The sequence below is a fragment of the Drosophila yakuba genome, chromosome 2L (assembly GCF_016746365.2).
Source record: "Drosophila yakuba strain Tai18E2 chromosome 2L, Prin_Dyak_Tai18E2_2.1, whole genome shotgun sequence".
NCBI lineage: Eukaryota > Metazoa > Arthropoda > Insecta > Diptera > Drosophilidae > Drosophila > Drosophila yakuba.
This window is the reverse complement of record NC_052527.2, coordinates 6,809,911-6,836,138: the sequence shown is the minus strand read 5'-3', so window position 1 is coordinate 6,836,138 and position 26,228 is coordinate 6,809,911. Positions and strand designations below refer to the sequence as shown.

Genomic DNA, 26,228 nt, shown 5'->3' with positions numbered 1-26,228 from the left:
AAAAGGTAAAAGTGGCGAAGGACTCCGATGTGTTTGCTCCCTGATAAATTTATAAGGCCGCCTGGTCATAAAGGACTTGCCGTCCTGCCGCCAGGATTCGCTGAGCATTTGCTTGGCTGATTGAATTTTTCTTTGCATATTTTCTGGAGGCTGCACATTTTCTTGGTTGGCTAATGGAAATCTTGGGAGAAAGATGAGTTAATTTTTATGGCACTATCTCTGTTGACATTTAATTATTTTTCAGTATTTGCACCTGTGATAAAAATATTTAATCACCAAATCTCGGAATCTTTAATTGCTTTCCTAGAGTAAGTAAATATGTGGTTATTTAATTAAAAAACTAAAAAAATAAATCAATCATTAAAACCAAAAGGCAAATGCCGCGACTATCATGTTTCATTTGATTTAAAGGCTTCAGTTGCTGAGTAGCTTATTTGCTGCTTTTCCCTTGAGGCGTTGGCCCAGATATTCTTTGCTCCTGGGCTCTCGGGCTCCGTGTTTATTGTTTGTCTTGTATTAATTAATTTTAATTCGAATTTTTGTCTTTACCGCAGACAGCGTATAAAGACTGCTGTAAGTATTTTATGCTCACGTATGCATAAATGATAACGCCCCTCGTCCTCGAGAGCCACAACTCTTGAGCCGAGTATTCACCGCAAGCCAAGCCAAGTTGTGTGCTCCGTTAAGTGGTGAACGCATCCATCCCAAAGCCACACCGGCTCCAGTTGCCGCTCCTCTTGGTCGATCCTGGCCGGGTCCTGGTCCCCCACCCAGTCCGCCGTGCCTTTAGGCCTTTAGAATAGACGATGCCTGCCTGACTGCCTTCCGGTCCTCCACTATGTTTGTGCAATGAAGCGTTGGGCTTTTATAACGCCAACAGCCAGCTGAGGGACTGACGGAGGATGAGCGTAGTCAGTCATTGAGAAGCTGTAAAAAGCTGAGGGAAAATTCTTAATTTACAAAAAAGAAACGATACGAAACGAAAAGCAACGAAAAAGGAAAAACTCCTGCGCAATAAATGAAACGTAAGGTAAAAGAACGAAACTCAACAACTCACCGGGAGGCGGGGCTTCCTTGCAGGACAATCGCGGCAGGACTTCAGTGCCCCCAAACAGTCTTTGCTTTGGACACAACCGCCCCTTCCCTGCGTTCTTCACGCACTGAAAGCTTTCCGCTCCACTTGTCCGTTCCTTTGATTCTCACGGTTTTTGATTTGAATGCCCCAACCCAAGACAACTCAGCCCAGGAGCGACGAGCTGTATCTTTGAGATACTTAGATACGTATATATTTTAATGTGCGCTTTATTAACAGCTTTAGATAGCAGCGTTTCAGCTTTGGCCGCCTGACTGGTTGACTGCCCGGACGAAAGTCCTTCTCCCAGACCTGGATGATGGCCATGTGTCCTGGTCGATTGGTTGGCCAGGTGGTGCTGCGCTTTTCTTACCCTGGACGAGGGACGCCAAGCTCTCGTTGGGGAATTTGCCTTGTGGAAGGCAAATTCATTTCGATTGGGTTTTGTCTGCAGCTGACAGGTTTCTCTGGTGATGTTGCCAGGCTTTCGTCTCCCATCAAATTGATTACAAGTTCTCATAAATTTGCCAAAGAAATTAATGGCCAAAAGCAGTTTAATGTTTCACACAGGCATAAGCTTATCAGAATATCGTAAAATGTTCTTCGTAAAATCTGTGAGTATTGGATATGTTTTTCTCTAAGAAACTTAAGAGGTGTTAATGTTTCACAGTTGTCAATATAAATAAATGGTGACCATACTGGTTAGATATTTAATTAAATATTTTATGGAAAAGACGTTTCCCAAACTCCTTCATATTCAATTAGAAGTTCAAGGCGTTAATGCAGCAACACATGAGACCGATTCTTGGCAGCTACCCGGCTGTCAGAGCCATCACAAAAATTACATTTTGCCGGCTAATTACAATTTCAAATTAAATCACAAGTAATTAGCTGAAAGTCAAAGACAAACATGGCAAACAATGGGGCCCGGCTTGGGAATTTGACAGCATTTTATGATTTACAAACGCAATGTAGATTTTTTGCTTAATGGTCTTTTGTTCCCGCTTGACAGGTGGGTGGTGGGTGGATGGGTGGATGGGTGGAATTTGGTGGGTGGTGCGGGTCAGGGGTCACGCCACTGCCAGAATATTTGCCTGCCAAATGAAAGACATTAAAAGCGACAACAAGCAGCCAAATGGGCAAAACAGGCGACACATTAAAATCCATTTTTAATGTTGATGTGAGTCCCCGCCCCCAAAACCCGCACCCAAACCCTCACCATCCTCAACTTTTCCCGCCTTCCGAAGCATTTTCTTCCTTGTGTACCATTTTCCCGACGTGTTTATTATTTATACATGTGTCTGTCTGTTTTCGCCTCTCTTTGACTTTTGACGTTCCCGATCCCTCATCACCATCTCCGCACCACCACCACCACAATCCCGCAATCCCACCCAGAAAATGCGCATTTCCACCATTAGTCTGACACGACGTCCGTTAGAAATGTAATCTAAATAATTACTTTTATTGCGATTTCGCCGTATGGTAATCAGCGGAATCGGAATGGTGTGTCAAGCATTTTTCACCGTTTTCTGCTCCAGAGTTATTTTTATGGCGTATATTAATGAGTTTAACTTTCGCAGTGGAAACATTTTTTATTTGCATATTAGGATGTTTACTTTTAATGCTCTTAAACATCTTAGCTATAAACAAACTGGCATTAGTTGTATGAGCTATTAAGAAACATACCTTTATAAGTAGTCACTGGAAATGGAGTCACACATCAAAAAAATTGTCAAATAATTTATCGGCGTGTAATTTTTAAGGGACACTTTCCGGTTAGTTGCAATGTACCATTCCTTAGGGCCAAGAGGTGCCTACCTCATGCGATCCTGTCAGCGGGATCGGCTTTCCAGCTCGACCACCGCGGATAAGGTGTCCCGCTTCAAGAGAATCCGCTACGGGAGCACTTGCGAGGCGGAGAGGCGAGCGGCCAAGGCGGCATTGGACGCGAATGTGCCGCCGGCCAGGCTCTACCTGCGCTCCACATCACGGGGATTGCGTCGTGCCCTCCACATCTATATGCCACGTTTCCAGTCCGACGAACACTTGGTCTGCTCCGATGAGGAGCAGCGGTCAGAGGGCGAACTGGTGGAGTCACCTCTTCCAGAGCTTGGATCGGTGGTAAGTGGACTTGGGTGCACTCCATCGCCATCGAAGTTTTAATATGCTGCTGCTTCCGACAGTAACGACCACTTGATTGGGGTGGAGCACCGCCTGCACTTGCGAATAGGGAATGATTGAAAAAAGCGAAACAATGCCACTAACATCTGCTACCAATTACAATCGGTTGACGATGGGGAAGAGCTTCTCCACCCGGCTGCTTCCTTTAGACATCAACACGAGCACTTACTTTCTGGCTCTGCATCTCGGGGCGTCTCACAAATGTCAACGGAATTGGTGGCCAGCTAACAAAAACTCTGTGGAAATGGAAAATCTGGGTAGCACATTCTTCATGGGCAGCAGCGAAATTGTTAAATATATTTGGAAGTGTTAGTTTATTAATTTAAACAAGCAAAATTTTCTAAGAATGCGGTTAGCTAGTATCAAACTAATTTGTAACTATCTGTATGTATATATATAGCTTGTGTACTCTTCTACTCATGGAGTGAATGTCTTGATAACAACATAAATAATTTGAAATTGATAAGAATAAAGTGAGTTTTTCTAAAATTTGTGTAACATTTCAAAACAGCACGTGTTCATACTAAAGTACGTAACCTATCATTGTTAAACTCATCTTTCTTACAAGCTCAACTCGAAAGTTTCAAATTTCAAGAAATGTTTCATTGGAGATGGTTTTCGTGCTGGATTTCTTTGGTACACATTCAGGACCTCTTCCGCTGGCATCTCTCCACTTTGCCACGCTTACTTTAGCGCCCTGTCGCCCATTTAGCCATCCACGCTCATCCACATCCACACTCACATCCGCATCCGCATCCTGGCCACCCCGCGTCCTTCCTCACTTCGCCATATGCTTTGCATAACTTAGGGCGCAACAGGAAATGAATGGAACACGCCCCACCGACTGAAACATAACGAAATGTGGGGAAAACAACGTGGCAGCGGCAAAAACAACAAACAGGGCCGTGGCACAGTTATTCCACGTACTTTTCCCCACTTTCCCGGCTTCCCCCCCCGCGGCAGTCTGTATAAAATACTCTTGTAATATCAATTTAAAGCCAAACGATACGCCGAGTGATACGCTTTAATGTATGCAATTCATTTTGCAATTTTGATTTTTATTTACTCAGCCAGGCGCTATGACTCAAACATAACACTGAGATACAAGTCTCTAAGGGCTTTCCAGGAATTAAAATCTTCGAAATAATCGAATACCTCTAAGCCCGATATCAAATGCACAAATACTGAACTTTAACTTGGCCCTCAGGCATCTGCGTGTGCTCCCAAAAGCGATTTTATTAACTGCAAAAACAAAAAAAAAAAAAAGAAATGGATGAAAAGCAGGAAAAAGGGAAAGTCAAAGCCGCAGAACAACTTTTTATTTTGCTCACATAACTTTCTTATTATTTTGTTTTGCTTTTCATCTCTGCGATAATGCCCTCTCTTTCCTTTTCCTGGGCCATGTTTCCTTTGAACTTTATCTTAGTTGTTTGCCTTTTGTTATTGTTGCCACATTTGGATAAATTTTTGTGTGTGTTTATGAATATTGTATGTATCTCGGCGGAAACAAATATTTTCAACTTTTGTCGCTCAACTTTATACCAAACATTCAGTTCCTCTTCCTCCAACTGAAAATATTGAGTGCGCCAAAAGTTTGCGTTACGTACATTTAATCAAATTTTTATATGTGGCCTGTGCTTTTGTCAGTAAATCTCAACAACAATGGCCAGCAGGCAGCACACTCTATTTTCTCTATATTCTAAGCCTTTTCGCAAGTGGACTGGGCCAGAAGAATTGCATTTGGCCAAGCGCACAAGTTGTTTGCAGAAGTTCCACTTTCCCACAAACTTGCTCTTGTGTGGCTAGTTTTTATCAGTTTCCGAGCTGTTTCAAACTGTCATCAGGTTCTGCTTATTCAAAAAATATATTTTTGGTATGACCTCGTAGTTATGCCATTTAGAATGTAAAAACATTGCTCGCTAAACAATTGGTTTTTAATCAGCCCACATTTAGGCATTAATTTGAAATGTGGCGTCGTTTTCTCTGAGGCGTCTTGGAATACTTTGTTTTGGGATACTTTTTGCCAAGGTTTGCATATTTTATGCATACCTAAAATATATTACCCAAAACTTTCACTAAGAAAGACCGCTGGGTGTACATTATGGCGCTTTGATCCCGCTCCTTATTGATGTTTCGTGCGGAAGGGGGGAAAAATCCCCTCGGTTGAGGGTCCTTGGTCCTTGGGGTTTTTGTGCTTGACCGACTTTTCCGCACTCCTGAGTTTCGACCGTATGCGGCACGAACCCAAATCGAGTATACGACTGGTGTGCCCTGCAATTATTAAAAATGCATTTCCATTAATTTAAATTAGCACACGCTGCGAGAGCCGAGCACAGCATCATTAAAGGTGGAGTGGGATTGAGGGTGTGGTGGAGTGGAGTGGAGTGGAGTGGTCCGATGGGCCAGTAGTAACCTACCTACCTTCGTCCTGTCGGATTAAAACTACAATTAAATTCAAATAAAACCGAATATCCTGCGGTGCTTTTTATGTGTGCGCTTGTAATATAAATCCTTTGGCTAATGGGGGCTACGCACACACTCAAGCACCAGCAGCACTCGCCAGAGCTCCCACTGTTCGCAGCAGGAGCTCTCTGCTCCCAGCTCCATGCCTCGTGCTCCGTGCCTTGTGCTCCGAGCTCCATGCCATCCCGAAAAACGGGGAAAAAGAGCAATGAACCGAAAACGAGGCGAAGGAGAAGAGCGGGGGCTTGGAGCTTCTGAGGTCCTGGCGAACGGACCCAACAGGCAGTTAGGCAACGCACTCGTGTGGAGACACTAATGAACAGAACTCAGCGCCTGCGATTCTGTGGGCGAATGAGATTCGCTGCCACCATGCCACCTGGTGCGGATCCAGCTCGAAGGATCTTCTTCATTGGATTTGGGTGCCTAAATTGTGGGCACTCGCTCGAAATTTCCATAAAACTGCATTGCTTATTGAACTTGGTACTTGTAGTTCAAGAACTTGCTGTGGAGAAGGAAAGTAAAAATAAATAAATAATATTACAGTTTCTGAAGAAACTGCCTGACATTTACAACATAAATGCATTTACAACATAAATGCAAAATATAATTATTTTAATTATTACTCCAATATTTATATTGATTTGTCTGTTTTGTTTGTCGGGATCCTTTGTATCCTTCGTTCCTGTCTGTACATAGTTCGATCCTTGCCACAAACAATAGAAAACAAATACCCCTTTTTAAGAGTTTAAATACAGTTTACATATATAGTGGATACGAAGACTAGTGCCTGCCCGCGCAGAATTGTAATAACCTTTTAATAATCAGTTCAAAGCCGGTAACCGTTTACATTATCAGAGATAATGCACTCAGCCGTGGACAAACGGCGGCATTTCAGCTTAATGTGCATTTAAGTAAATAATTGAAATTTATTGCAATTGAGGCTGAGCCCTCTCAAAGGTACAAAGCGAATGGGAAATAATGCGGCTCAATGAAATGATTGTGATGTCGTTCAGTGATTTTAAGAGTCGCTACTTACAACTCGAGGAATGCGTAATTTGCTAGATTTCATGGGGTTCCCTTAAATATCATTGGAAATTACATTTACTTAAAAAGTTATTTGCCATAAAACCTAAAAAAAAAACATTAGTTGAAGGCTGGTTGAGTTGCAAAAGTTGTGTTTAACAATGGTGAGAAGGCTTCCCATCTAGGGTAGTGCGACTGCCCCTTTTTGTGGCAGGTCTTATTAATGTCACGTGGGCCGGTTTTAAGTACTTCCCGATGTGCGGCGATGCATGCGGCAGGGAAATGCTTTCGCATCAAATGCAGCTTTCCGTATGTCGACCGAAAATAATCAGGAATCTGGCAGTCCAAAGCGGAGCTGAGCTCGACATCTGGGAACTGAGAACTGCGAACTGCGAACTCTGAACTGGGAAACCTTCCCCCACGTTCGACCAATTATCATGCGCCCAAATTAGCAGCAAGCCGACCCCAGCGAATATCAAAGTAAAGTTTTCTTATGCGAAACACACACAAAAAAAAAAGGAAAAAAACACATTGAAACTTAACAGAGGCAAATTACGCACACGAATTGCCCTGGACAATAAAAAAGAACACAAAGAAATGGAGAAGAATGGCGAATAAATTATGAACAAGCGGGTGGCATGAGTTTTCGGGGTGGTTCAACATCTACAACATCTACTTGCGCGTCTAATTTGTTGGAAAATTAGTTTTGTGTGTTTTGTGCGTGTAATTTTCATGCAAGCCGAACTCGGCGCTGATGGAGATCTGCACTTGATTTTGATTGAAATAAGCTGGAAGGAGCGGCAAAGGAATACTCGATGTGGGGCCACTCGCCACTGGGCTACCTCAGTGTTCTGGATGTACTGGGAAAAAATACGGAGCGTTGGTTGCTTACCTGGAATTTTCATGAATCATGGATGACCACTTTCAGATGAACGACAAAGCAGCTCTTAGAAAGAAAAGGTCCCTTGGATCTATGAAAGTTCAGTATTTTAAAAGGCTGGCACATTTTTTATAATTTCTAAAAGTTCTCAGGCAAAGATAGATATACAGAAGTGTATTCTAATCAATTCTGAGAGTTTTCAAATTTGACTTATGCACATCTATATTAAAAAGTTTTGATCATAACGTGAAGCACTCGTTTCTGTTTAATATGCAGCTCGTTAGGGTGAATAACTTTACAATGTATTTAATACTTCCTTGCAGAAAATGATTTTTTTTCCTGGCAGATTCGCTGTTCGTTTGTCGTCTGCTCTGCTTTTTTGCTTTTGAGTAAACATTCGCACGTTTTCTGTGAAATTGTTTTCGCTTAAGTGCCGCTGTCTTTTTGCCTTTCGTTGCTTCGTTCTTAATTTTTGAGTTCCCAGTGGACGGAGGAGATGGCTGCGACTGCGCAGACGACTTGTCTTGGGATTCCTGGGGAGCAAGGGGATCCTCCTTGATTATGAGGGCGTCACTGCACGCTGCAGACAGACTTGCCTTGTTATTTCAACGGACTGCAATCAAATGAACGAGGGAAGAGCTCTTGTAAAGATTCTTTAGCTGCCTTTTGAATACCCTCAGACAGCAGAAACATGAGATTTTGTGATGGAGTAAACATATTCCGAGATTTTTCAATACACCATGCTTAAAAGAATATAGTTGCTGCTGCTCTTAAATGTGAAAAAGGGATAGTGGTATATATTTAATTTGCTTACACTAATAAACTTTCTTGAAAGGGCATAGAACAGGGAAAAGTATTTCTCCGAAAGGGGAAGTGACAGGATACTGGTTTAATTGGCTGAGAACTGAAAGAGGCGTGGATTTCGCTGTTAAGCCATTTTGAAGCGGGATAAGTGGAGGCATTCTGCACTTGCTCACTCATTAGCTGCTCAAGTAGAAACTCTCGGTGCAAACTGTATCGAACTGGAAGACCAGAGTCGAATTCAATTCAATTAGCAGCTTATTTTGCTGGCGAGATACAAAAGCAATGCCAAGCAGATACAATGCCCGCAGATAGTGGCAATTTATGAGACTCATGCCATTGTCAGCATGTGGTTTCAGGTCCCTTTTTTATTTTATTTATTTGTTTTCTTTTTGGCATGTTTTGACACTGCGGGCCAAGAAGATGGCTCAGAGTGGGAAATAAGGGGAGGCCCTGCTGTTCACACTCGATGGCATGCGATCTTCGGATCCCAGAAAATGGGTCTTTCGGAATTTTCCTACAGCCAGTGGGGTTGGATACTGGAGGTGACAGGCTCTTTTGGAGCCCAGGCTCGACGTTGCGTGGCGTCGAAATGATTTAAAAGCTGGCGTGAGTGAAAATGCTTGCTCAACGAGCCACTCACCATGCTGACCCCAATGGAGCCAATTAAGGATTGCTCTTTGTTGCACTAAGAGCTCAAGAATGCTCCAAAAGCGAAATTGAGATGCTTTAAATATTTGCACTTCACCAGCGGCCATCGCAGCCCCAGTAATCAAGCTGACAAAGCTGAACGATATATTTATACAATTATAAAACACTACTTTCATGCGGTTTCGAATTCATTGTATTTAAATGTGTTGCAAGTAATCCGCCATTAATAATTGCTATTAGAAGATTAATGGGAAGTATTAGCATAGCCTACCTACGGCCCACCATCGCTAGAACTCAATGACCCATTGCCAAGGAGCTCTTCATCCCGTTGCACGGAGAATTCTCTGGAGGAGACGGGGCGTGACAGGTTGCGTTAAATGACAAATTACAAGTATTTACATGGAAAACACAACAAGATGCCAAGATGGCAAGATGCCGAGATGCTGAGATGCCGAGATGCTGGCAGTCTGCGTAATCGATGCGGGGCGCGCGTGTCTCGAGTGCTGGTGGCTGAGGAGGAGCACTCGAAACCACCAAGGTGGTGCAGGAAAACCACACGCCGCCGGAAAGACAATCGAGCTGGTGAGGGGTGAGGGGAGAGGTGAAGCGGGGAGGGGCGTACCAACGTCGCGTAATTGAGCGAAAAAGTCAGGACAAGAAGTGAGTGCTGGGCGCCACCTGTCGCCGTAGCCTACGTAGTGCGACTACGTAGTGCAGCTCCTGTCTTCTGAAGTTTACGCATATGGGCGCCTCAAATTGATTGCATTAATGATATGTTGCTGTGCATCCCATCCATCTATGCGAAGTGGGCTCCAAATGATATCCAGGTTGGCGGTGCAAAAGTGTTGATCTCGTACTCAAGTATCTTGTGGCAGATGAAGTCTATAAGAGACGCACTTGCCGCAAGTTCATAAAATATCTGCGGTGTAACGAAGAACATTTAGAGTACAAGTTAGATATTATATCGATGCAAATTTCAAACCGCTTCTTATACAAATAGAATCAACCAATCAACAATGAATATTAAGTATAAATGTCAGCTTTCCATGACTTCTTAAGTCGAGCAAAATAAATCTGCTTCACTCTTAAATCTGGATTAGTGCGACATGGCTAAGATGGCAAGCGCCACCATTCTTGTCGCATCGGAATCTTTGCGGCTCACTGCATCGCATGCGTGCCCCAGTCGCTGCCACTCATGGTGGCACATTGTGCTATCCAAGCTGGGAATCGGCATGCCACTGACCCAAAGACAATATACGTTCAGGCCGAGTTCGGCAATTTCATTTGGTTAATGAGGCGCAATGGGCGAGATACGGAATGGTCGCGATTGGGGCGGCGAACTCTTTAAGTCGCATTTCCCTGACCCAGTTTGATGAAATCCCAGCAAGTCTGACTGTGAAAATGCGGAAATTGGAAAAGGCAACCTATTGCGCAGACTTTTCCAAGTGTATTTCAACTCGCAGCAAATGTGGAAAATGTGGAAGAACTCCGGTCGACCTGCCCAACGGTGGCACTTGGTCGTCTGTTTATTTTCATAGGCGCAGTTTTAATTAAACTGACTCCGATGCACTTCAAAGTGCCAACTGCTATTTATAGGAGATCAAAGCGAGTCCAATTACTCAACGCCAGCTCGCCATGCACTTTTCCAAAGTTGGCAATGAGCTAGAGAGCCGCACCGGTGCCTCCTGCATTTTGAGATTTCAAATTAATTGCGGAGCCACAGTGGGTGTGGCAGGAAATCAAAGAGCAGATCGTGCAAATGGAGCTCGGCGGCAGGATGACGAGCGGAACACTGAAACACTGGGGCAAGGTGTTAGAATCGCGCCACCTCGAGGACACCATCTCCATCTCCAACTCCATCTGCGGCTTCATGTGCGCAGCCTAATTACGCGGAAACCCTGCGCCACACAACGAGGCAGTCACACGACTTTCAAAATCAATTTCGCTCAACAATAAATAGTTTCTTAATAAATTGCACACTCAAAATGCAACTTCCTGCAATTAAAGGCCAAGTCGACCGACCGCTGCCCCCTTTGTTCACCGATCCACTGCACTCGAGTGCAATAAAAAATAATTGAAAATTCAGTCACGTAAATGTTTTCCAGCCGCCGTTCTCTCAGATCGCTGATCGCGACTCATTAATCCATGCGGCGGCCGACGAACAGATGGCGATGGCAGTGTTGGCTTTTAAGTTACAATTTTGAGCTCTTAAAAAATGGTATTTTAGAACATTTAACAATATTTCAGAACATTCACCACATATTCAATGTTTAAAGTTTTATTAAATGGCGTATATTCCAGAACACAGCTTTTAGACTTTGGTTGTTAGTTCACTTATCTGATACATATCTGCAATGCATAAAATTGGTTCTCTGGCGTTGAATAATATGTTTATAAATATTTTAAAAATATTAGTACCTATTTCATTAAACTGCATTTATAATGGAAATGCTTCTGAATAATAGTGAGTAAGAAGTAAGTTTTTCTTCAACACCATTTCGCCAGTTTTCAGCAAGTATCTTACCGCATTATAGGCCGCCAAAGCACACACAAGATGGCCTTCTTGCGATAGTCGGTAGTTGTCTAGTTCACGCTGCCTTCTCTACCAGCTGCTTGTTGCCCCACAACAAAAGCACGCGACTTGGCTTATCAGCCAGCGACAATCGGCGAAACGGCGTGAAGGGGCGCAAAGGGGGGGTACTTCATATTTGGGTTAAAAAGGCGTGCACGCAATTTACTCCGCCAGTCAAGATGGTGGATGGAGAAGAGTGGAGGCAGTGGGGGTAAAGGCAGGCAGATCATCATCAAGATTGCAAAGTGAAAGACACTCGGTCTCGACTTGTTGATGATGCGTTTTATTGGGGCGAAGTATGGCCGCGAGTCTTAACTAAGTCTGCGGTTAATTAAGCGCGCTCCTCGGCGGCATTTGGATTGCAGGTGGGCGTGTATCTCATGGATGCAGGTGGCTGCCTGCATCCAAAGTCGAACCAATTCGAGAGCTAGAGATGCATTTCGCTGGGGTCGGCACTCTAACCTTTACGCGGGGCATGTCATCCGTTTCCGCTTCTGACAGCGGTGCAACAGAGTGTTTGCCACTTTTTTTTGCTTAGCGCATGGCACACAGAATGTCAGCATAGTGCGATGCGACATTGGGATATTGCAGGCAGCAGTGCCGTCGTCCCTTTGTCTTCCGGATTCTTTCCAACCCAGTCGAAGCTCCGACCCGTTTGTTGCTCACAGTTGCGACGAAATTGAAAATACATTTTTAATGATTTGCTGCTGAGCTCGGTGCTTTGAGCGCTCGGTGCTTTGCTGGAAATATTCGCTCTGATATCCCGGGCATTGAAAAGCGGGTGGTGGAGGCGGTTCATTGAACTGCCGAAAGTCGAAAGTCAAATGTCGAAAATGGCAACCAGTGCGTCATCCCAACCGTGATCGCAATTGGCAAGGAACTGCATTGATTATAGGAAGTGCCGCCATATCTCAGTACAATCAGCTCTATAAACATACTGCTGTCAGAATTAACCGTTGACCTGTGCGAAGATATGTGTGTGTTTGGGTCAGGTTCATTGACTTGGGGAATGTATATACACTTGATTAATTGTGCAGGCTTCAAAGTATCCGTTGGATACTTGACTCGTGCGGCTGGGACGCAAATTCGATATGGCAATATGGCAATATATGGGCAGGACACTCGAGGCTGTCAGTAGCAGGACATTTGCAACTCTCAGCCGTGCGTGTGTGGATAATGAAGTGCTGCAGCTGCGGATACAGAAACATTTGACAGGAGAAAACTTGAAAACAAATAAGCTCAGACAAAAGACATTACAAATCTAATAGCTCCTGTCGACTCTCTGTGTTCTTGAATAAACTCTGAAGGATATTGTAAATGTGACAACAAGCTGTCGTTGTCGGTGAGTGTGTATGTATGTACGTGTGTGTGTGTGTGTGTGTGCACACACAATGAGATACAAATGTATCTCCGGACGTCACATCAAGTGGGCTTTGGCTCAGATATTTCGGCGTCTCCAGCAGACTCTTGCGGCTTCTGTGTGTTTTAGTGTGGTCAATGGAATTTGCCTAAGAGGATTTTAAAATTTTAAATTAAGTAGCCTGCTTTGAGCCAGTGCTCTGTGCATCCTGCGGTTTGCTAGCATAATCGTCCTCGTCAAGGGAAATGCAATTTTAATGCCTGTTGAGGCCCAACATCCCAATCCGGACAGCAAGTGAAGCTCCCACTTGGCCCGTTCTCATTGTTTAATGCTCGGTTGCGCCCTAAATGGCCGTGCTAATTGAAGGATTCCTCCGCCCCAAAATGGCACCCAACTGTCCACCGAAAAGTATCTATCAGATGCCGGAGGAGCTGTTGCTCCTGGCTGTGACTCGCCCGTCTGCCAGCAACTTGACCCTCTCCCAAAGTCAATTTGTCGTCGTACTTAGCCGCACACATAAATTCCCCCAGCTCCTGACCAGAGTACTGATCCGACTGGCCCTTCGTCCGCCATTCTGCCATACTGCCATTCTGCGCCACGGAGTCCTGGGCTGAAACCTCGTTGCACATTACAACTTTGAATGCCAACTCGCAAATGAACTATAAATAAATAATTTCACTCGCAAGAAAGACGAACGAGCAGCTCCAGGGTTCAGGGGTCATTGCGGAGAACGAGAGCGAGGGTTGACTCTACAGATGATGACAATTCATATGGATGACGTCTCTCAATGTTTTTTTCTAAACATCAGTAGATATAACTCGGCTTACAAATGATTTAGTTTACAAACGCTATGTTTGGAAGGAGACGGTGTTACTGAATTCTGAGTGTGACAGATAAATGATAAGTAATAAGAATGTGAAAACTTCTTAAACTGCCCTCCGTCCCCACACGCTGCCAAAAAGTATTCGTATTTTTCGGGATGTCAGGAAAACGGAAGCACTGAGGGTGGGGAAATGGAAAAAGAACTATCGGAACGTAGCGGAGCGGTACATAACGTTCGCCGGCAACAAATCGCCGGAAACAAAAGAAAAACAAAAAGAGCCTTACAACATGTCTGCAGCAGAGACAAGGATACTCACTGCTTACTGAAACGGGCAGGTGGGCAGGTTGGTATCTGGATCTGGATCTGGCTATATGGCTCTACGGCTATGTGGCAGTGTGGCACAATGGCCGGCAGCAAAAGTCATGGCGAGTTCCAGCTACAAGTTCATTAAATAAATTATTCATACGCAACGTGTGCCGAACCAAAATGGCAACTGACGCTTCGTCGCAATTTTTTCACTTTTTCACATACACACAAAAACTCAAACACACATACACAGACACACATACACAGACACACACGCAGACACAGAAGTACACCTGGGAGGACTTTCGTTGGAGGAATATTCATTGGCAGTTTGTTTTATTTGCCAACGACTGTGGAATGAAAACGCATTGGGCTTAAATATTTATGCGCCAACGTCTGCATTGGTGTGGGTATACGAGTCCACAGGAGCGGCGTAAATTATTGTTCCGCCGTGAAATGAACGCCGCTTTAACACCAGATCCTGTCGCCTGCCGTCCAATATTATGACCATTATCATTGGGCATTCTCCAGCTTTTCATGCACTCAATTAAAATGCCATCTGCCGGAGTTAAGGAAAGCCAGGTATGCTAAACTTCAGTCCAGGTGAATTAAAACAAATTTAATTACGAGTGCAACTAAGCCAAATTCAAGAGCCATTTGCATATGACTGCCACAAGTTCGTAGATTTATGCATACAGCTAAGGAGTTGTTCAGGTCATTCGGTTTCTGCTTCTGTATGCGAAATGAACGAATACAAATTCGTTGGAAAGTATGCAAATAAAAATGCCAATACACGAATTCGTCAATGCATTCAGAGGTTTGAACCTGCATTTCTGACACTTGCAACTCTGTCTCCTTGCCAAATGTCTGCCTTTTTTTTTTTTGTGTGGCATTTTGAAGTTTGGCTGACATGCCTGATCCTTTGCGGTTAGTTGAACTTTTATTATCCTTCCCCTGCTTTTTGTCAGTTCTGTTCATGTAGAAACCATGAGATTGCATTTTTAACAGGTGGCGGTCGAGAACAGATGGAAAAATAGAAAGGGAAGAGTTTTATGTCGCTGCAGCTATAGTGAAAATTGATTTGAGAATTTGATTTTTATCCATGTGGGGGGCACGCCACATTGTCACGAAAACTGCTAGTGTCACTTGGGAAATTTTAAAAGGAAAATCGACCGCATTTCAAGCAGATTTCAAATGTCAAGCTTAGTTGGTTTATGTTCATGCTTAGACAAGTTAACTTCAGTTTAAAAAAATTGAAGTAAATAGTAAATTATCCTAAAACTTAAAATCAAGACTCATCGCTGGGGCTGCACTGCCTCAAATTTGTAAACTAAAAGCGACCACTCGCAGCACTTACCACTGGAAGCTCTGGAACAACTTTTATGGCAATGAACACAATGAAACCGCAAAACATAATGTTTAGTTGGTAAATGCGATGTGCGGCAATTTTCGATGTGAACTAAACAAATTACAAACTAATTTTCAGTTCGAAAAAACGGAATAAAGCGAATCGTGGGCCGCCTGCGATATAAATGTTACCGAACCATGTAACCTGGAAATCGGATTCCTAAAAGCGACCACGTCAACACGCCATCTACCGCAGAAAAACAACAACAATAGTGTATTGAAGCCTGCCCCCCAAAGTGCTATGCTCCCCGAATTTCCCACCGGCTACTTCATTTATTACATTCCATTTATGCAATTGCACCAGAATCCATGTTTGCGGTTAATGGAAAATTTATTTATTTAAATACAATTTATTCGACACGCCACTGAGAGCTGTTCACTTTTGGGCCATGTCGGTGATGAAAAACGTCATGCCAGCAAATTGTTGCTGACATAAAGGCCCAAGACCAAAACATGGCCATAGCCACGCCCACTTTGTACTTTGTATGCCCGCCTACCACCCCACACTCCCCGCAACTGGTATACTATGTGATTTTGTGTGAACTTTGATCGCAGTGGTTGCATATACCATCCAGTCGAGGCACAAAGGTTCTATATCAGTGGTCACCCAGTGACATGTTGGAATTTCGACTGTGTGGGTGATTTTAGAGCCATCGTATCCCTTGGGTTTCGGGTGGCATATTATAATTGTATTACAGTGATGCTAAAAAGTTGATGGCCAATAGCATTTGCATGATACGCTATCAGTAAAAAATGCATACGAACATTCTGCTAGTGCATTTCAGAAATGAATTGTAAATCGCTGAAAAAATGAAACAAAAAATGGTTGGCATAACACAAACAGTTTCCGCAGATTAAAAGCACAAAATCATTGTAGCAATGAAGGAATGTGTGACCCGACTCTCTGATACCCATTACTATGGTATATATAAAAAGATCATTCAGCAATAACGTTATACACAAATTCGGTTGGTTAGTATTGGTAATTAGGAGTACAAAAATGTAATTCTTATAACTTTCTGACCATTTTTAGTCAAGTTATACCGAAAATACCAATTTTAAATATTGTATTTTTGACGAAAATCGATTTTCTGTTTTTTTGCGTAAAAATTATCAGTATTTTGATCACAGCATTCGAATTAGTGGTACAAATATTGAATGTCATACCTCGTTGAGTTCGTAATTAAATTTCCTATCAAACTGTGTTTTCAAAAAAAATTCTATTTATTTCACATTTTTTGCAATTTTTGATGTTGTTACCCCTTACAAAATATGCGAAAATTTGGCCAAAAATTATTTTAACCGAGTCGGTCAAAAAGTGATTTGGTTGGTTAGTATTGGTAATTAGGAGTACAAAAATGTAAGTCTTTTAACTTTCTGACCATTTTTAGCCAAGTTATGCCGAAAATACCAATTCGCAGTTTTGGCGAAAATAGATTTTCTGTTTTTTTGGTAAATTATTATCAGTATTTTGATCACAGCATTCGAATTAGTGGTCCAAATATTGAATGTTATATCTCGATAAGTTCGTAATTAAATTTCTAATCAAACTGTGTTTTCAAAAAAATTCTATTTTTTTTACATGAGATATGAAATTTAGTTCTGATTCCATAAAATGTTAAATGAAAAACGTAATTTAGTAATCGACGGAAAGTTGAGAAGCATCGAACATCAAGTTACCATGAAAACGTGCAATGGCAGTTTACGCATGCAATTTATGGATCATTGTAAATATTTTAATCATTTTATTCGATTTTTACCGAGTCACGTTCAAAACCATTTACTGAGTCGTAGTCGCCGCTTCTGCGCTTCCGCTTTTGTTTATGAATTCCCAATTAGACAGTTCTTAACGCTCATTTCTGACACCTCGCAAAGGGCTGAGACCACGAGAAGTCGTAAAGACTTGAAACCGTTTTACGACATTTTTATTTAATTGCAAAAAGCTAACATTAGTACTTCGAGTGGGCAGCCATGGCACTTTTATGACAGCTGTCGACCATTTGGGCCGACGTTGTTGCGTAAAGTGTCAGCCAAGTCGTAACATTACAGGCTTTACTGTAATAATATTTAAATTCGGAAATTTCCGCTTGCCAGAGGAAGCCGACACTTTGGTCGAACGGAATCATGACTTCCGAAGAGGTGATGTGTGCCAGGCAAGCTTTCGTAAAACTTACGACCCCCTTTAAACTTGTTTGCTATTAGAACCCACCGCCACCCGATGTTGGTAATTTTGTGCAAAATTTCAAATATTCCCCGAAATATCCCCATCAGATTACCGCAGTTGTTGGGGCTTGGTGCCTGGCTAATGGACGCCGCCCGAGTTGTTCATCATGCTGCTCATGCATTCAAAGTTTTGACAGTTGACTGTCATTACTCCGACCCAAGCCGAAAATCAAATCCTAGTCCGGCCATCGCAATCTAGTGAAATTTCGCAATGCGTTTGCGTTTTACGTTAACATCACGCTGCCTTGCATACTAAACAAACCCTCCAATTCTGTCCAGCAGTGAATAGCTATGCTGGGTAGCTCCAATTGTTGCCACTGCCACTGTTGCGATGTTGTGATGTTCTGATGTTGTGATGTTGCACTGTTGCTGCTGCATCGCTAACCACAAAATGGACAAAATGTGTTCAATTTCAGGCCTGTGATTTTTCAATAGACAACTGAGCGTCATCCTGTGTGCCGTCCACGATTCGCAGGGCTTTGGATCACCTGGTCCTGGTCCTGGCAACGGCACTGGCATCGCCTCCTGCTTTGGCGAATTAACATTGATGCCGTGCCCGCCTGGCTGAGCCTTCATTTTGTTTGTTGCTTACCTGTCCGGCTGACGTGATGGCGTTCATTAGCACGCACGTCGGCGCCATTTTGCAAACGCATTTCCGCTGCAGCCGCACGTGCGGTTCAGTTGGCGTTCAACATCCAACATCCCCAACTGGGGATGACCTTTCACTCCAAGCCCAGCTAAATAGATCCATGCGAAATCGCAGGGCAAAACACTTAGACGATAAACACCTAAAACGAAAAATACAACACCATTTGAATAGATCATTTTAAGATTCTAGAAGTTTAAAATGCGCAAAATAAATAAGCTCATTACTTAGAAGTCATGTCCCAATCTTAGTGTCGTGAATCACGAGCCATCACGAGATCATCATCAGTTCGAAAACAGCAGTATGCCCAGCAGTCCTGTTCGAGTCGGGTAAATGTTATAAGTGCTCCATTTTTGTTGCCGGCATAATTTTTGCCAGCCCCAACGCCCCATTCAAAGGCATTTTTAATTGGAGATGTATACGGCAGCTTAACGCAACGGATACCAGTCGCAGTCCACAGACCAGGCCAGTTGCATCCACCCATCCAGCGGAGGAGTAGATCCGATCCCCCACAGAACCGATTTGGTTTTGCAGGCCAAAAATAACCAGAGCGAAGCGTGCTGAATTGAGTCGATAATTGGCAACGCGTCACGTGTAATGCTCTCAAAAGCCAAAAATGGAATTTCTAATTAAGTTTTACAGGGATTTAATATCGACTATCTGCAGATCCCATTACGCCCAACCCACTCCCACTTCCATCTCCACTGGCCTTTAGCTGCTGGTGTGTACGAACCTTTGGTCAATTAACACATCAACGAGTTAAGAGCAGAAGCCCCGTCCAGTCGGAACACAAACTGGCCAACGGGTGAGGGCAATTCCACTTACTTGCCAGAACATTTTCCTGCTGCTACTATTGCTACTAGTGCTACTGATGCTGCTGCTGCTGCTGCTGCGCTGCAATTGCTGCTGTTGATGCGCTTCAGGGATTAGAAAGTAGTCAAAAGAACTCGGGAGATGGATGGACGGGATGGATGCCCACCGGCAGGCAGTCTCCTAGCCAGATTGGAGCAGAGTGAGTTATTAAAATCTGTTTAGGAACGCAGTTTATGGAACTTTTCATTGAAGAGTCCTTCGGCCATTTAGGGTTTGCCCAGAATCAGATTTCAATTTTGAGTATAAAGAGCAGCATTCCCGTCTTTTAGTCGGCTGCTTATTTAAAGCTTAAGAAATGGTTCTAAGTACAATTTCATTAACTATTTATTTAAATATTAATATCAAGGAACACAAATTATATTCTTCTAGCCGAACTGCTCCTTAACCAATAAAAGCCCTCTCAAAACTATTCAAACCTCAATTAACTCATATACTTTCCTCTTTCGAAGACCAAATATACATGATTTGTTGTATTACAAATATTTTCCTTTATTAATTTTGTTTACTAAAAGGCATAAACTTGTTCTCAGTGCATACAGTCAATATGATGAATATAGAATCTGAATATGGGCAGGCATCGGCTGTCGAAGTTGGGCCAAGACAAGCTATAGCTGTGGCAGGCAACCCGTCACTCACCCATCCACCCATTCACTTATTCGCTCATTCACCCATTCACTCATTCACTCATTCACCCATTCACCCATTCCCGGCCCATCATTTGCCAAAGCCTCGCAGCAGTAACAATTGATATGCGTGTACGTGAGCTGAATGGCGAGCCTCCTCGTCGGCGGGGCAATTGAATCGATGTGCGCGAAGGGGGGCGGTGGGCGGTGGGTGGCAGTGGCTCCATGGAGGAGTGGGGAGGATTAGGGCAAACTTGTGAGCCAAGTCAGTGGAAACTTTGGCAGTTGGCGGGCCCGAGATGCGAGCCTTAAAGTGTATCAGGCGGAATGGAAAACTTCTCCCCCATTCGATCGACGTTAGAAGGCCGTGCAGGAGGTGGGCACTGCTTCCTGCAGGAAACGCCAAATGTGTCGTCCATGTCTATTCTTATCAATTAGCCATTTGTCATTTCCGAGTGCGCAAACAAACGGCCGACAGCCGGAGCATTGCCAACTTCAATCCATAACTCAGTCGCAGTCCGGCCAAAGCCGTTGGGCATGCGCTGTCTGTCAAGCGGCTTGTTCGCCTGCCCGGCAGTCAAACAAATCAGCGGACAAATGGTTATGAACAGGAATTTACACAAAAATGCAATCAGTGCCGGCTGATAAATTTAAAAACTTCTGTCGCAGAATACAGAGTGGCACGCAGAACGACAACTGCCGCGTTATCATGAGCAAATACTTACATTGCCCATACGAGGACTCAGTGGATTTATCAGATCGATTCTTAAATACTATCACAGCCCAAAATGAGGCGTTATTTGCTTGTCATATTTGGCTATCAGTCCGAAGTTGTTTGTGTCCAAATGCGTTGGGAAAGTATATTTCCTGCCATGGGTATATAGAAAACAATATGATTTGTATGCTAATAGCTGAAGGATCTTCATTCTCTATCAGGATGTGTATCAGACAGCGTCTACTACTATCGCTCTTGCATAACAAATACAGGAATGGGTATCTGTTAGTATTTCTTATCTTCCAAAGCAGCTCTGCTAAGTTGCTCAAAAACGGCGATCAAGAATGCCAGTATCTATAAATACTTTTGAAGTAGAAAAGGTCTAGGACAATAAACAAATGTGGCAGCAGATACTATGGCACTATCTCCGCATGGGGCTGGTGTATTCATAGAGTCCTTGTACACGCTATGTAAATATTTACACATGATAACGCAACAGTTGCTTGTCAAATATCTATGTGTTTTGTATATCTATCAGCCGCGCTGATTGCATTTTTGTGTAAATTCCTGTTCATAACCATTAGGCCGCCGCTCATCCGCTCGTCGGCTCCTCCGCTGATTTGTTTAACTGCCGGGCAGGCAAACAAGCTGCTTGACAGACAGCGCATGCCCAACTGCTTCGGCTGCACTGGGTATGAGTTATGGCTGGAAGTTGGCAATGCCACTGTTGGCCGTTTGTTTGCACACTTTGCCATTTGTGACAAATGGCCAATTGATAAGAACATGCAAGGAACCTATAGAATATGATTAGTTACAAAGTTATATTATACTAAGGAAAGGAAGTTTTATTTTCTGCATTTTTCCTGTCACTTCCATACATAGTTGTCATACTTTTTACTTACATTCAATTAGCCGGGTATATTTTTGATAAATATCCGTTTCATAGCTTTCTGGGTGTCCGCAATTCGAAAGCACCAGACAATAAACGTGTTTTATTTAAAAGTAAGAAAAGAGACAAAGGGACAGCAACAGCACTTCTTTCACAAACAGCCACTACATATGATACAAATTGGTTACGGTTTTCAGATAACACCTTTCCAAACGCTGTTCGCTTTTTGATAGGCGATCTGGCCCGAAGCGATATCAGTTGATTAGCGGCGATCCACTCGAGGAATTCGTTGTGGGCCCCTCGAAATTGTGTCACCAAGTCAAACATTCGAAAGTGGCGAGGAACAAAGGTTCGGATCAACTGGTGCGACCAATCAATCAACCCACAACCTCTGCGATACAATCTACAAGTGCGCAGCTATAACTCCCCATGCCCCACGAAACCCTAGAGTTCGTAAATCATACAAGTCCATATAATAAAGTGTACCTATGGTGTATGTGGCAAGATCGCATTTTTCAGCTGGAAATCATCATAATGAAACCCTGGAGTTCGTAAATCATACAAGTCCATATGATTTGGTGTACCTATGGTGTATGTGGCAATATCGCATTTGCCTACTGGAAATCATCATAATTACAAGTTGTATAAATATGTGCCATTTCTAGCTCAATGCAGGCGTCAATTATTCGAAATTATTCAGACTCCGCGATTGGCGGCAGTCCGCCATTTCCAATTTGGACTGCAAGGCGGATTCGCCGGGAAAAGCGGGCGACAGGAAAAGTCGGGGAAGGTAAAAGCAAATCAACAGTTCGAATTCGCTCTTGTTATGTTCCACTTTCGCCGCATTTTGAAAAACTCTTATACAAGCCGGAAGAGAGCGGAAAAACTCTGTCGAATTCGGAGTTTCTGGACGCTTTTCACAGCGCACAGGTGAAGTGGCAGCGCCTGGGCAGGTAAAGTTAGCTCCATTGGGAGATTTCTACAGACAGAGAGCTGAAAAACTTCATTTTTAACCCACCATATACATTATAGTTTTACAAATTAAAGAGTATACTTAGATTTTGGAAAACTCAACATTGAAACAACTTCCAATTATGATTAAAATTTGTTAATTTGATAATATAAATCCTTGCTGCTCCTTTACAGCGCTCTCAACACACAGTTTTTGCAGTCAGTTTCTCCGACGAGCGAACAGAGTCCACAAAAGAGAAGCGTTCGCTCTCTTAGCATCCACACTTACATGCAACGGAGTGGTGGTATCCGTATCTGCACATTACATTCAATCGGATTCGGATTCAATCGCTCGTCGACCTTCGTGCCGCGCGTTACAAGAGTCGCAGTCGCAGTCACCGTCGCCGTCGCCGTCGCAGTTTGTGCCCCCGTCAGTTCCTCCGGCGCTCAGTCTCAACCCAGCGCTCGTGGCAAGAAGAACAGAACGCCTTGACTACTGGCAACGCGGTCGCGAATCAACGCAGTTTTTCCATCTCAGGCTTAATCGGCTGGCAGCCAATCGCCCAGAGATCCGACAGATACGGATACGCAATCCGCGCAGCGCGAGTGCAGAGATACGAATTGGATAGCAATAAGATACAGTGCAAGTGGCACTCAAGATGCGGCAATTGTGCACCTGCAGCCGCCAGCAGCGTGCGGCAAAGTGTGTGAAATGTGTTACCTGAGAAAATGCCCATGCAGTGCTCAAACATATCGAAACAAACCAGCAGATAGAGTATCTTTTGCTGCCCCAGTGAACTGTGCTTGAAATCGAAGTAGAGAAATCGTTGTTTTTTTGCTACAAACTAAACTGCAAACGGAATACAATCAATATACACCTTAAGTCAACGCAAAGGCTAATTCAAAACTCTTGGAATATTTAGGTGAGTTGGGAGTGAAGAAAGGCCTAACATCAAAACAATCAGTGCTGCCCAAAGCAATTATGTTAATAAACAGGATTTCTCCATTGAGACTCCAGTTGCATAAATAAATATTCAGTTGCAAACAATCAATTAGTGTGGCAGAAACAAGTTTATATCAATTATTAACTAAATAATTCATTTAACCCAAATGAAACCCAGAATATTTGCCCAATCAAATGTATCTCATCAAGGCGCATTCCAGAGATCAAAAGATGTCGTTGCCAACCCGTTCTCCCCATTTCCAACGGTGGCTGTCCCCTTGCCTCATTAATTAAACACAAATTAAGAAAGAGCCAAGCTGTCAACATCTGGGGCTAATCAAACTAACCTGCTGTATTTTATAAATAAGAAGCGAAGAAGAAACGCGGCGGCAGGTCGTAAAACGCTGAGATACGGCCCTTATCTTCCAACGAAAGATCTTTCTCCAAACACTTTGTGCCTCCGACGGCTGTTGCACACAGATTCTTATCTCGCAGATGCAGTTATGTATCTAGATATTCCCCATCTCACAACCTCAGCCTCAAACTCAAACTCGAGTCTTTGGCAACTTCACACTCCGCTAGACACGCAATGAGGCCCCTGGATTTCATAATTTTCCCGCTGTTCTCCGGGGTAATTAAGTGGAAGTATGTTTGGCAATTAAAGTTCCATAGACCTCGCTTTCGCTTTTCCCCCATATTTCCCCATTCAACTTTTGTAAATAACTCGAGTTATTTTTCTTGCTCACTTGGGATGTTTTAGAAATTTAAGATTGAGATTGAGATTGGGCATCCGATGGGTAGCGATTACCGCGAGCTGCGAAGATGCAGCCGCAATCGCGCATGCATAATTAATTTCGTGTAAAAATCATAATTACACCAATTAAAATTTGTGTAAACAAGTTGGCAGCAGGCGGACGGGGCGAGTCCCTCAATCTGCCCCAAGCGCCGTTTGGGGCGCAATCATTATCATAATACCGCTGAAAAAACTTTTCGTGGTCGATTGCGAGGGGAACTCTTTATTGCCATTGTAGAAAAAGTTGTGGGCCCAGGCGGAATCGAGTTGGCTGTATTATGGTAATGAGACGTTTGAGTATGCCTCCAATGAACAGATTTGAACAGATATCTCAATTGTGTTTTAAACTGCGCATAAAGATTTGAAAGTACAGAAGTTCATAGAAAAAAGAACTAAGCTAATATAAACAGCTTGTATTCAATTTTTATTTAAACCAGACATGTGACCTACTAAAACAGTTAGACAGTAAATTGATTGAATTGATTAGCAATGAAATTTTGAAATGCAATAGTAGTTACTTTTATTTCATTGCCACTGAATCCAAAAAAATTATATGCATTCAAAGTCTGCAGAACAAAATGTGAAATATATTAAAAGTATATTTATAAATATACAAAATGTGTGCAGTTTGAAAATGCATGGGAATTATTATGAATTTATTTTGTACACAAAACCAACATCTCTTTTATTCACCTGCTTTCCTCTACCAACGAACCGAAAATGTGTATCTCAATTTTTGGGGGGAAAATATTTTCTTTTGTCAGCTGGGATTACGATGGAAATGGGGCAACAATATTTACCATGTTCTTTTGCAATTTTAATAAGGTTTCATTTAAGCAGCATTGATTAAACTTTCTTTTCATTAAAATCTAAAGAAAACCCATTCATGCAATGTCAAAAATACACAATAAAATGTTTAATTTGACCATTAAATCTAATGACAATATATCAGGCTGCTTGTTGCATTTGAACTATTTAGGTTTAAATTGAAATGCCAAGGTATATTTCTTCTTTAAATAAGTAAAATTCCAGCGACGTGCGGCAATTTATATTAGTGTCTTCTCCGCCGAATTCAACTTCCATTTAACCTCATTCTGTACACATCGCATCCCCCAGGTCATTTTTCAGGGGCTGGCGAGCACAACAATCAACAAAATTTATACCCAAGAAGTGTCATTCTCGTGTGCATTTTGGGCGTTTTTGCCGCTGGTTCGACGAGATCGTGTCGCTGCCCACATGGCTGCCACCGAATTGGAGGCTTGTGGACTGGTGGAGACTCCAACTCCTCCGCGTCTCCTAATTAATTAGCATCTAACTAAGAATAATGTTTCCTGCGGCCCTCGACTGTCATAACTTGGCCGCAAGTTTATTTGTTTGGCTCGCCACCGAAGGCGGCGCACAAAAGACATAGCCGTTCCATAAGATACAGATACCGATACAGATACGGATACAGATAGAAATACACATACAGATACTGGGAAAACTGGAGGCACAGATGCCAAGGCGGCGCACAGGTGCCACATTTTTTTCGATTGCAGGTATAAATGCCGCCAGGAGCAGTAATTCGTGGCTGCCACTCCGCATTTTTGTTTGTTAGTTTCGTTTGGCTGGGTTTTTATAGCCTGCGCTGGTTCTCTTTTTTAGTTTTTATTCTTTGGCGTTTTTGTGTTAACTTGTAAAATAATTACGGCTGCCGTTGTCTAGTACTTGTGAGAAAAAACGCTGAGTGCCCATAAATATCCACATCCGCAGCTGAGAGTTTTCAATGAAATGAATTGAAATGAAATGAAATGACTTGGCGCCAGCTCCATGCCCTTAAAATCTGTTGTGTGCTTGCCACATTTGTTGTTTCGTCTTGGTCTTGGTAGCTCAAAGACCTCAACTTGAGGTTTTCAGCAGTTTCGTTTCCTTTTGGGTTTTTGCTCTGCTGCGGCGCTTAATTAGTTCAGAAAAAGTTGAGTGCGTTAAAGTATCCCAAATATTTCAAGCTGTCAGGAGTTTGGCGAGTGGACAGCGAACAGCAAGGAGGAAAG

The 26,228-nt window shown here is 43.1% G+C and overlaps 2 protein-coding genes and 1 long non-coding RNA gene across 3 annotated transcripts in view; 2 read left to right on the top strand and 1 right to left on the bottom strand.

Moving 5' to 3' along the window:
- Positions 1–304: 304 nt before the first annotated feature.
- Positions 305–1,722, bottom strand: LOC120320780. Its single transcript, XR_005560333.2, has 2 exons — positions 1,058–1,722; positions 305–937 (listed from the first exon to the last, which is right to left on the bottom strand). It is a non-coding gene; the product is annotated as an uncharacterized LOC120320780 (long non-coding RNA).
- Positions 1,723–2,750: 1,028 nt separating this feature from the next.
- On the top strand, positions 2,751–3,742 carry LOC6527120. The gene is made up of 2 exons (XM_002088177.4): positions 2,751–3,193; positions 3,256–3,742. The coding sequence occupies exons 1-2, from the start codon at positions 2,858–2,860 to the stop codon at positions 3,256–3,258; spliced, it is 339 nt and encodes a 112-aa protein (XP_002088213.2). The 5' UTR covers positions 2,751–2,857; the 3' UTR covers positions 3,259–3,742.
- Positions 3,743–22,804: 19,062 nt separating this feature from the next.
- Positions 22,805–26,228, top strand: part of LOC6527119 — a 29,974-nt gene continuing 26,550 nt past the window's right edge. Inside the window, exon 1 of the mRNA XM_002088176.4 lies at positions 22,805–23,382. The gene's annotated coding sequence lies outside the window, so the exon portion shown is untranslated. The remainder of the gene's footprint in view (positions 23,383–26,228) is intronic.